The sequence below is a fragment of the Oryzias latipes genome, chromosome 12, assembly GCF_002234675.1.
Source record: "Oryzias latipes chromosome 12, ASM223467v1".
Classification (NCBI taxonomy): Eukaryota; Metazoa; Chordata; class Actinopteri; order Beloniformes; family Adrianichthyidae; genus Oryzias; species Oryzias latipes.
Window position 1 is genome coordinate 26,205,693 of NC_019870.2, and position 12,775 is coordinate 26,218,467.

Below are 12,775 nucleotides of genomic sequence, written 5' to 3' on the forward strand. Positions count from 1 at the left end.
TTTCCTTTTTTACCTTAATGTCTGAGCGAACATCAGTGGTTGTTAGTAAAGTTCGATAAGAGTCCATTATTTCATGTTTTTCTCTGACGGACTGCAAACAGGGCGGTTTTAATATCATTAAAAATGTGTTAAAGTTAGACTTTCAATCAAACCAAGAAGTAATAATTAATGGATGATTAATTACTGCTAATGAATCACTGATTAATATTTGGGTTTTTTGCTGGGTCTGGTGGCCTTTAGATAGCTTTTAGGTTGGAAAACATAAATGATAATTCAAAGCAAATTTTAAAAAGTGGTCAAATGAAGCCAAGTGATCTGAGGGCAAAGAAAAAACAAGACATTTGCTACAAAACTTCCAAAAGGGCTGGAAGACAAATAAAACAGAAAAACAACTTTATTCGCTGATAAGACCTCAGCATGATAAGTGTTTGACATACAGATTTTCAGAAAAACACTGAAAAGTAATGTGTTTCACGTTTAAAAAAAAAGGTTTCTTTTGCTTCTTTAGTAAAACCTGACAAATAAAAAAAAAGACAGAAAGTCATAATTTGTTCCTTCTAGGAAGTGAGAGATTAACAAATTAGTGAATTTAATAAATGTAATGTTTTTCCTCAGTAAAAATAAATTGTAATAAAATAATAATAATTTAAATATATATCATAAAAATGTTGCATAATAATAAAATATATAACCTAAAATACACTTCTTTAACATTTAAACGTGATTTCATTTTTTAAGTTCTTATCAAAACTTTTGGATTCTTGAAATTGATGTTGTCTAAAAGTGGACCAGGAAGGAAGTTATTCGATGTTTTACCCTATAGGTAAGGATAATTAATACAAATGATGGAGAGGGCCCCATGGTATTGTGCTAGGGGCGAGGTCCAACACCCCAAACCATCACACTCCCACCACTGTGCTTTGACAGTTTTTTTTTTAAATTTTGCAGCAGCAGTTGCTTTTACAAAGTCCTTACAGATGTTTCTCTGTAGCATTTTGTTAAAACACAAATAAATGACCCAAAAAAACTATGATCCATCCAATCCACTCACATTTTTTTTTAGTTGTGATTTAATTATTCTTGTATTAATATCATAGAAACGTAAGCATTTAGTCGTTTTTTAGATGATTTAAAATATTTCACAAGTACAGAAATCTCTTGAATCCAATCACTGACAGAGAAACATGTTTTCAGATCAACATGAACAGGAACAAATCTAAGAACAATTCAGCCATTTGATCTGGAAAACACACTTTTGTGTTCCAATATGACTCATATTTGCCTCATTAAAGCTTTTTGTATGTTTGTTGGGACAGTTTGGCACACATTTTAAGGTTGTCTGTGGATTTCTTGGCCATTCGTTTTGTAATCTTCTGGATAATCTCTTCCAGGTGGATTCGCTGGGTTTGTTCACTTTTTCAATCCAGTTACGATACCTTCAGTGGTCCAAGACACTCATTACCTGACACTCCAACCCCCCCGGACATGCTGACGGCCCTTCACTCCTGTCCTCATCTCACGTAAAAGCTTAATTTACAAGCCCCTCTGCCCTCTTCAGCTTTATTTTTCTTGCTGGTATGTCAGACTGTCGTCCCACAGAGTGTCGCCCCCCCCACCCCCCCACCCCCCCACCCCCCCCACCCCCCCCACCCCAGCATGTGTTTGCAGGGTAAGGCGGCACATTCCTCATCTGGCAGTGTGGTTCCTGGAACTACAGAAAGACTTAATTGTGTTCAAATAGTGATAATAGATTTGGAATCACATAAAACTCACTTGTAAAGCTAAACGTTGGGCTTGAAATGGTGAAAGAAGGACTCATGTTGCCCGCAGAACTCAGGGTTATTTGACATTAGAGACTTGCTGTGTGCAGACTCCATTTATCCAGATGTACCTCAGTTTGTGAGGACACTTTCCCTTTATTTGCACAGCATCCCTGTAGGTGCATTACAGGATGAAACTTGCAGCTGGATGTAGGTTTGGCATCCCCTCACTGAATAGTGAAACACCCTCCACCTCAGCTCTCACATCTGCTAAAACAAGAAATTCTTCATCACAAAGCGGTTTCCTGCAGCTCTGCAGCAAACATCACTTAAAATACAATGATTTGTTTGCAGCACTTGCCTTCCCGGAGCTGCAGGTGAAACAGTTGACTGCTTATTCCTTATGTGTCTGACAGATCAATAAGTAATCAGGTTCAGTGGCTCTGCCTCCACTTTTGTATTTTCTTGTTCAGTTTACGCTTTAGCGTTTTCATGTTGTGTTATTTGTTAAGTCTAACTCCTCATTGTCTCAGCCTGACAGTCATTTCCAGACTGAGTACACCTCTTTACCCTGATGAAGTCTTTTCATCCAAAGGGACCACATCCATCTTAAGCTCTCCAACCTTGACTCTGAAACTGGTTCCCTTCCAGCCACACTGACCTTGACCTCCCACTCTCTGCCCTGAGGGTTCTCAAGCTTCAAGGCTCAGGGTGTCAAACAGTGGAACAAATCCACGATTAACGGGCTGGACTGCTGGCGGTTCAATTTCATCTCCTCTTAACATGACTAACATGAGCTAGTGTTGAGCTGTTGGGATGAATGGAACCCCCCACCCTCCAAAACTCAAACCCATGGGAAAGCTAGACAAATTATGATCTGCAGATAAATCATAACCAGTAAAGAAGATAGGCACACTCTAATGAAAGTAAAAAAAATATCAGCACTGAACAGAAATGAAGTTTAACAAAATCCAGAGGAAAATAAAGTCATAAACCAAAAATGTAGTGTGTGAAAGAGGAATAAGATCATGTTAAATGATATTGTGCACAAATATGTTTATTTACCTATTTGTTTGCTTGATCTGATGTCTAGTGAGCTGTAATTGTACAATCACTTGTTTATTTCTTTAAGCTGCCATGAGTGAATTTCTGCCTGAGATAAATAAAGTTTAATTCAATTAAGTTCAATTTAATTCAATAGAATCCATTTTGTAATGCCGCCTGTCTTCCTTCTTCTGCGTTTTATTATTTTTGTTTCTATTTTTTGCAGGTCTGTTCATGTTTGAGACTTCTCTGTTTCACAAATCCACTTTTTAAATACAAAGAAAATCAGAGTTCACCAAATGAGGAGAGCAACAAAAAAGTTACATTTCCACATTACATTCTTTTCAGATAATTTCTTCAACTTCGGACTGAATTATGTTTGATGTAAGTTTGCCAGGACTTAAACAGCCAGTGGACAACTATTGGAAACGTTTCAACCAAAAAACATCTAAATTAAAGACAAGATGAAGAACAACAGCAACTAGTAGCACATATTGGAGAAAATGTCATTATGCAAATGTTTGGGGCCTCACTCTGCAGAAGATGAACAAGTCTTTACCTATTCTGTAAAGCATTTTTGAATGTAACCCCCCCTCCGCCGTCTGGTAAAAGTTTCAACAAGTCGTTTGTATTTCTGTCAGAGGGATATTTATCACAGATTACATGACAGCTCTGGAAGACGGCATTGTTTGGGCACAGTCTGTTCATGATTCATATGCCGGGGTTACAGGGGAAAGATCTGATAGACGCTGTGCAGAGCCAGCATGTGTGGAGGTCTGTGTTTGTGTTAGAGATTTCATCAAACAAAGGTGCATGTGCCAAACCCATGTCAGACTGCTCAATGCCCGTCTGTTTTTCAGGAGGTGCATGTAGATTACTGCACTAGTGGTCAGTTGTCACCCATCAGGAGGTCTGAGGGTTAAAGGATGTTTGCAAATGTTCAGACAGACATGGAAGCAAAAGCACCTCTGTGGTGGCTCCTTACTTCATACTGTACATTTAGAACCCAACTGTAATTATTACTGCATTCCTGAGAAGAGCAAACTTGGCTCGATCTTGTTATTACGTTGCTGTTTTCTTTGTGAAGCTGTGAAGCAAGTCTCAGCTTGTTGAAAGAGTAAAACATCTTTTCATAGCCGGGCAAAGATCCATCAGCTCTTAATGAAATGTGAAGAGTGTTGAGTGTAGGAGCCCTGCCAGATGAATGGAAACAATCTGCCCAAGCCCCAAAGTGCAAAGAATTTCCAAAAGCACTGATAATGATCAGCACTCATTATCCTCAGCATTCAGCAACATTGAAAACATCTACGCTCAGTCCTGTTTGACAGAGGAACAGATACATTCTGCAAGAAATTACAGGTTTTACAACAAGGCAGATGATAAAGTAGCAGATTTCTTTACTTTAATCGCTTAAATATATTAGTACAATCATTTGTTTTCAAGATGCTCCTGGAGTACTCAGTTTAGGAACAGGGCTTCTCTAAACTGAACACTTTAACGGTTTGTTTACATCCTTACAGGTCCCATTTCGAAAATGTAGTTTCCAGTGATTTTAAATACGGAAAGAGCCTACATTGTGCTTTTGCTAAACCTTTCAGCGTAAACTATATCCATATATATGACAATATTTTACCTTTGGCACACTAAGGAACAATTTTTTTTTAAAGGAAAACGTTTTTAGTAGCTTATTTTCGTACCCGGAAGTAAGACAACTCGATCTCTGAAGCGTCACTTTTTGCTCCTTGGGGGTGCCGCCCATTTCCTGATGTCAACCCGGAGCCAGCCTCAGCAGCGTGTCAGTGTCTCCACTTAAACGAACATCCTAATTTTGCAAAGATAGATGTAAATACTGTGCATATAACATAAAAGTGTTTTAGTCAATCACAGCTAGCTCTTTGGAGAGAGTGGGTGTGTGTGTTAGCCTAGGGGACAGGGTGCTGGCAGCGCAGACTCTACCTGGAAGGGGTTTTTCCTCCATTATATATGTCACAATGTCAGGACCCGCTTGTTTTCGTTGATTGGGAGAGGCTTGTGCTCAGAGTGCAGGTTTTTAAAAAGAATACTGAGCGTTGTGTGAATGGATCAAAATACAGCTTTGGGCTGGTTTTTTGAGAGGAATTTGTGACGGATTGGCCAAGGATGAAAGCCAGGATTAGGAATGACATAACACAGATCATCAAGTCAGCAAATAGATTTAATGCCACGAGTGTAGCTCCAACACAGAACACAGAAAAGCCACATCTTATATAGGAGCTTAATGAGAATTGATAGCAGGTGTGACTCTCACAGGGGAGGACGTCCAGGAGAAGGCCCAGCCTGCCAGACTAATCAAACATTTAATGACAGAATTATAACCTGTTATACAACCTAAAAGCTCAAAAAGTTTATCTTTGGATGATAGGCCCTTTAAATTCAGAATGTGCTCCGGTTAAGCCATGGTCACGCGCACCTGATTGGGGGTTGACCGTTATGGGTTTATTGGTTTGTCTTGGCCCAAAGTTGAGCGAAGGTGTGTGTTGCGGTTCCTTTGAGGCTAATTAAAAATGGAGCATACGTGTGTGTGGTAATGCATCATAAAATATTCCTAAAACTAAAATGTCGACGCACTTGTGAGTGACGCCGTGGGGGCAGCGGTAGGGCAGTCGACCTCTGCTCGAACAACAAACATATCCTTAATGGACAATCTAAGTGCTAGCTATGGAAAAGCCTGACTAGGAGCCTGACCATCCTTTAGTACGGATCTCTCTAGATATGAGTAGAAGTTCCAGTTAATAATTGTTTTCGCTTGTCCTTCTGGCACGATAATATCAGTTTTACAGTAATGTTCGGCTGACCGTAATTCTTGGTTGTTTTTTTTTACCGTAATTCTGGCTTTTGTTCCACATATAGTGGTGGTTGATGCTCAGATTACCCCTTAAAAGTCAGCGGTTGACTGCAAGTGCAAGTGACTTAGCTACGTCTCAAATGTGAAAGATTGTGCATCCATCCAGCATGTCACAGACACATGACTTTAGTGCAGCAAAGTGTTTGAGTTCTTGTCTTATCAGTGTAATGTGTTTCTGTCCTGAGCTTATAAACCTATGTGCTTCAGCTCCGCTCTTGTTGTCACATGTTGGGCTTGTTAGAGCCGCCTGCCAGGTGGGAATGACCTCCCCTAAAGGTGAGGGCTGAGTAAGCCCCGCCTTCACCTGCCAGAGTGGCCCTCAGCTGGAGGCTGTGAGCATGGAAAGTTCACCGCTGGGTTGTCAGAGGTGTCAGCAAGCTGACAGACGAACACTGTTCTTGTTGGAGCATGAAGGGCAGTGACCCTGCACCAAACAGGTTAGGAGCAAAACTGACGACCCCTGACCCCACACCCCCCATGAGAAATGCTTGTGTTCTCCCATAAACCCTTGTCCATTTGCAGATTTGATCTCCCCAAATCACCTGAAAATACATTTTAAATCACAACTTGGGCTTACAGTGCTTTCTTAAAATGTACATTTTTGCTTTTGAACAGCTTAAACACAACTTAACGTCTATCCTGAAGAGTAGAAGACTTTCCAAAGCTTTAGCCAACAGTTTGCTCTTTACACATCAGCGTGACTCAAACGTGTTTTGATATTGCATAAAAGAACTGTGTGATCGGCCCATTCCCCTCTTGATCCCTTGCTGCAGTTTTGGGCAAAAGCTCCTGTCTTTGTTGAGGTTTCTCCTTGAGGGCAAGACATTTTCTCTGAAGGCTGCCGTTGCACAATTAAGACTATCTGAGCAGCAAATCTATATGTGGAAGAAAACATTTTCCGTTTCCTGGGGGAACAATTGACAGCTCAACAGACTTTGTTGAATCAGCTGTCTAGACAATGACAGACGCCTGTTGGGCTGATGTCTTATTTGACACAGTTTTGTTATTTGTTAATTTTAAAATCTAGCTTTTCCTTTTACTGAGGGTCATAGCAGTCACAAGATATTTCACTTCAGCTTGGAGTCAAAGTTAACTGGTTTTCTGTTTGTTGTAAATTCCTTGTGTTCTTTTGTGTTTTTTTTTTTTTTTTGACCAAAACATGTTTTGTCTGTTTTATTCCTTTCAGCACAAAATTTAGTGCAGGTTTCTTATGGCCAACCATACATTGAATCTTTCCTCTCTGTTGGCTGAATTGATCGCATGCTATTCTAATCCTGGAAAAAGATTATCCAAAATGCTTGCTCCATGTCTTGAACATTTGACTGAGGGGAGTGAGAACTGTTTAAGATACCTGTAACAAATCTATCTGGAGAAGATTTGTCAATAAATGTTCCAAAGACATGATAAAAACCAACTCTAACAAGGAGAAATTTTATTGCACTTATGCAAGAACAATTTGAGTCCCCGAAAAGGTTTTGAACGAACAATTTGTCAAGTTGTCTGATACAAAGCAACCTAAGAAATCAAGTTTTGAACCATCTTAAAAAAGTTATTTGCAAGTGACAAGACTGAATTGCAGAATTGAGACTACATTTTTGAAGAAATATGTAATTTACTTCAAAATTTCATTCATCCACTCCATTTTCTTAACCAGTGAAATACGTTTTGGAGTTACAAAGAAGCCAGAGCCTGTCCCAGTCCCTGTTGCATGTTGCAGGGGAATTGTTCAACATAATGGATAATTCATGTTTTCAATGAGCTGAAGGTCTGCAGTGAACTTAAGCTTCAAATGTTCCAAACCTTTACATGGATCTTGCACAAATGACATGCAAACCATATGGCTTTTCTCTGGCCAAGGGTTTCATTTTCTGTCTCTGAACAATCGCTCTTTAGTTTGAAAAGTTGCTAACTTCACATAAGATTCTCTCCACTTTTTTTCACTTTCTGATTTAAAAAAAAGCTACTTTTTTTCCTTTACTCTTAATATGGTTTTGATATTGTAGGGAGTTGCCATGCGGGTCGGCTGACTCTCAGGTTCTGAAATGAATAAGGATAGACCATTTTTCCCTTTAGATTTCAAGCTTAAAAAAGATTACGAGTTCAGCTGTGTCTACAGTAGGATTTATTTACAGGTTAAGAACAGCATGAACATGGTTCACTTCCAAAACGTTTAAGCCAAAGATGCAAAAGAAAAAAAAAGCCTATTTTAGGAAATTAACAGCCTCACATATGAGTTAAACGGTATATATTTATATACTCTGAACACTGCAGGAAAAATTAACCTAAACAGAAAGTGTATAGGGGGATGTCTCATTTCTTCTTGTGATAAAATTGGTGGATCTTTGGTTATCTCTATCATACAGAAACACGGATCATTGGGTCAGTAATCATGACAAAACAAGTCTTTTCCGAAATGAAGATATGTTTGGCTTCAATCATTACTATTATGGCTAATAGAAGGGTCTGATTGGAGGAAAAACGCCAAAAAAATACATTGGTGTTGCTGCAACCTTGGACAGAGTTTTATTCACTTCAGGTTTTTATGCCTCAATAGTTTTTAGCTGCATCAAAATGTCTACCAGTACCCAAAATAACTGTGTTGTTCCGATGTTTACAGAAAGACTGAAGGTCTGTGATTCACTCAGCTTCTTTGTCTTTTGGCTGCTTACCATACAGCAGTCATCTGGCTCCCAATAATTCACTTCTCTTGATCCTCCACACAAACACCAACCACCTTCCTGTACTCCTCCATTACATTTATGAACCTCCTCTTTGGTTTTTCTCTAGATTTTTGTCTTGGTAGATACAACCTCTGCATCTTTTAACCAATGTGTCCATAGCATCTCAATGTAATTACCTGAATTTATCTCCAAAACCTCCAAAAACATAAGCTGGTCCTCTGATGGATTCATTTCATGATTCATGATTTTTCTAATGGATATAATCTGCATATATTTTAGATAACTGATCTGCATTTGCTATGTTGATTTCTAAAATAGTTATGTCTATTTTTACACAAAAATTTAGTAATTCATCTTTGTCATGTGCTTTATTGATACCTAAGGATTCTTAATTCTGTCTGATAAAAGTTATTAACCGCTGATAATAAATCATGTAATAAAATGGTTACGGTAGAACAGGGGTGGGATTATTTAAATTTGCTTCCTTCCACTCCCTTCTAAGCAATATTTAATTTTATGTCTAATTATCCTAAGTTTGATACGTCATTGTATGAATGTAAAACTGCCTATTGTAATGTTTTTTGTGTATTATTCTTACTTGATTGCTTGAAATAAACCATTTCAATTCAAAAATCAAAAATTTCTATCCGTCCTGGTCAGAACCTCATCTTCTTCATTTGTGTTCCCTAAGCCTACACCTTTTGTTTGGCCTTTGCCACGTCCACCTTTTGCTGCATCTCCCTGTACTCTTATCTGTTCTCCTCCTTCCTCTCAGTGTCCCACTTTGCCTTTTTACTCTTAACACTCCCCTGAACTTCTTCATTCCACCACCAACTCTCCTCTACTTTCCTCATTCCTGATGGCACATAAAGTAACTTTCCCCCAGTCTACTAGATAACCTTAGTCCAGGCTATCTATGACAACTTTCTGATCTCCCAAAGCCCGTTGTAACTCTTTCCTAAATAGACACCCAGCATTCTTTAGTGGATGACATAATTATTTCAATTGGTCATTTACTTTCTTTCTATTTTTGTTTTATGACGTTCCGTTAAATCTTTCTTTTATATTATCACGTTTTTCATGAATTGTATTTTCCCTCCCTGTCCACAGAGGAAGTGGATGTTCTGCAGGAGCTTTCCCATCTAGTGTCAGACAGCAGCAATGCCTCTTTGACAGTGGAGGATGGCAGGTGTCCGGTCCTTCAGGTGGGACAGTATTCCACCCTGGCTCTTCCCATGCAGCAGCTCTTCCCTGACAGGTGGGTTTCTAAACTATTATAAAAAAGAAAAACAGTAGGAAGATTGTTACGATCATTTAATCCTGATCGTGTGCTTATTTATAATTATGCAGACAGTAGGTCAAAGTTTTTTATTTTTAATTTATTGAAATGTAATGACATCCGAACAAGACACCTCACTTAAAAAAACACACGCACTCATGACAGGTATCATTACTCCTGAATTATTTTCAAACAGAAGAAAGGCTTCGGTTTGCCAGGTGTGATGTGTGACTAAAGAGTTCATCAAGACTGAAGGGAAAGGTGTAGAAGACTGTGACGATAGCAGCAATGTTGTTGGTTTAGAGCCAGGCCTCAATGGCCGGTGTTTCTGAAGGATTTCCAGATATCTACGCCCTAATCTAGGCTCACTGCCTGGATCAGGTGTGTCTATCCAATTATGGCAGAGCAGGTTATGCTAGAAAACAAGCAGGAATGGGCCACTTGGTCCCCATCCCTGATTCAGAGGACATGGCTCTGAAAATGGGAAAGCAAAGCAGGAGGCTTAGATGATTATCTTAAGGTTCTCTGACCAGGATGGATAGGATCAGGGATGAATCCATCAGAGGAACAGATCATGGGAAATGTTATATAAGATAAATGCGGAGAAGCAGATTGAGATGGTTCGGACATGTAGAGAGAAGGAACGTTTAGGATGTTGGTAAAAGGATGCTGAGCTAACAGGACAGAAGACCAGAGAAAGAGGTTCATGATGTAGAGAAAGAGGACCTGTGGTTGGATGGTATGAACAAAGAAGATGTAGAGGAGAGGATTCGATGGAGACATTATCCCCGAAAGGGAGCTACTAAAATGCAAATAAGTAAAAGAGTAATGCCTTGCGCTTAGTTTTGCAGATGAGTTCAGTTTGTCGGTGCAGTTTCGGAGTCATCAGAAGGAGGAATGCAGCGTCTTGACCGTGCTGAGCCCTGACAGCCACATCATGCTGCAGCTGCGGATCAGCGCCCGTGCTGTCATCTTCATCGGAACTCAGCAGCGACACTACGAGTAAGTCACCCCATCTCATTCCCCCCTTTTCCCAGTTGGAAATAAAAGCCTCACTCTGCACAATTAAAATGATCTACGGGCAAAATCCGAATATAATGTTCATCAGCAGGTTTTCATTAGAGAAGGCTTGTGTGGAAATGAAAAATTCCGACCACAAAAACTCTGATCATCATGGCTTTTTTTTTTAAATGCAACTGTGATTTATTTTCAGAGTAACTTTGGAAAACTGTTAGAATTGTTTGGCAGCATCTAAAATGTCATGTTCTGAGTTAAGGGAAGCCTTTGGGAAATGAAAGACATTAGCTTAGGTGAATAATTGAGTAAAAGTGCCCAGAGTATTTCTGTGTTGATGCTCCAAACACGTGCATGTTCTTACTGTTACACATTTCCTACTTAGAAAAAATACAGATTTCAAGATGTTTACAGCATCTGTCGTGTGCCCAGACCTGGTACTTGTCTAAGTTATTTGCAAATATGTCTTAAAGTCAGAAAAACCTGTACAGAGCATGTTTTTATGCATGTGTTTCTGTTTGGAAAGGGTTCAGATTGGTTGTCTCTTTGATGTAATGATTTATTTGCCATCTTCTGGCTGATTCCTGCCTTTTGGGGACCGCAGCGCTTGAATGAAATGCCTCACTGATGGGCTCCAAACACAAATGTGGACGCTGACAGACTGTGTATTATTTTGCTCTGTCAGCAAAGAGGAGGCTTTATAGTTTTTATAGCGGCACTTCAAACATGCAGGCTTCCCTTTTATATGCATCAATGTGTTAAGAGTTTTATCACCATTAATGAGAGTTTTAGAAGTAAATTCCCCTCCAGTTATTTTTTTCCTGATGCTGTCTGCTTGCTCTTTATTGCATCTGCACAGCTCCCCTTTTGTTTTTGTGTTTGTGGAGTCCAAGCTGAGCTTCAGATTCACAGATTAAGTTCATTTTGTCTGCGGATCACCCTCTTCCACTCGGCCTTTGTGGTGTTTCTCCAGCAGCTGAGCTGCTCATTAATTGTCTTTCATTTTGCAAATACAGTTGGATGTTGTCAAGTCAGAATTTAAAATAACACTGACGAAAGAGCATTAAATGGGATGAATTTAGTGCTAAATTACAAAGTTCCCCTGAAAATGAAACACAGGTAACTTCGGTAGGTGATCTGCAACCTTTTTTATATCACACAATATTTTCACAGGCTGACCTGTATGAGGCTGAAGTGGACAGCTGATCTTTTCGGCCTCTTTTCTTTGAAAGTTTATCTTCATCCTCAGTAAAATATCTGGAGCTGCTTCAAACTTTATTCTTACACTAGACTTTGTGTAGGAACCATCAAAATGTGATCCAAATTTTCCACTGACCCATAATTGTCAAAGTGGAAGCTAAAAAATTTGGACACCAACTCCAGCCTTGAGTGACTTTTAAAGGTGCAATGATTAAATACCAGAAAAATGGTAAATAAAACTGGTATTTTCTAAATATAATACTAAACATGAATCCACCCTTTGATCACCATCCTCTGCAGGGTCCACGTAACATTAGACAGCCAGTTGTTGAATGTTATGCATTATTATAGTGCATAGAAACAACTGACACAATAAATCTATGTTTGGCTTTTTATGCAAAAAAAAAAAAAACTTTCCAAAATACGTCTGTTTTTTAATAACTTTGTTAGCCTGGGGGTTTCAATGCAGCGGTTGTTGCAGACGCTTTAAGAAAGTAGTGGATGGATTTTCCACATCCAAACATCTTGACATGCTTCAAGAAAGAGTTGAATGCTGTGGGGGGAATCCAATAGTTTTCCAAATAGAAACCAAGATAAAAGGAAAAAATGTAGGTCATGTCAACCCACAGACCTGTACCGGTTCACGCCCCGGGGGTTGGGGGTAATTGACTGAGGCGATAATCCGTAGAGCGCAGTTTGTTTTCCATGCCTATGAGTCATTGTTCCTCATTCAGCTAGATTGTGTTTGGTGGACACAACCATCTGTCGCTGGTCTTATGCATTATTTGAAGGTTCAGATTTATTAAAATGTAGGAAAATGAGATGAATGTTTTACCACACATCCAATATCTTCACAGAGATTGCACATCAAAACCGTAAAACCACGAATCAAAACCCCAAATCCGCGAATCAA

The 12,775-nt window shown here is 39.3% G+C and overlaps 1 protein-coding gene across 1 annotated transcript in view; it reads left to right on the forward strand.

The window, feature by feature from the left end:
* The first annotated feature begins 5,948 nt into the window (after window positions 1–5,948).
* LOC105355325 (collagen alpha-1(I) chain) overlaps window positions 5,949–12,775 on the forward strand; it is an 84,435-nt gene continuing 77,608 nt past the window's right edge. Inside the window, exons 1-3 of the mRNA XM_023961126.1 lie at window positions 5,949–5,964; window positions 9,480–9,627; window positions 10,492–10,650. Coding sequence (XP_023816894.1) covers window positions 5,949–5,964; window positions 9,480–9,627; window positions 10,492–10,650 — 323 coding nt within the window. The remainder of the gene's footprint in view (window positions 5,965–9,479; window positions 9,628–10,491; window positions 10,651–12,775) is intronic.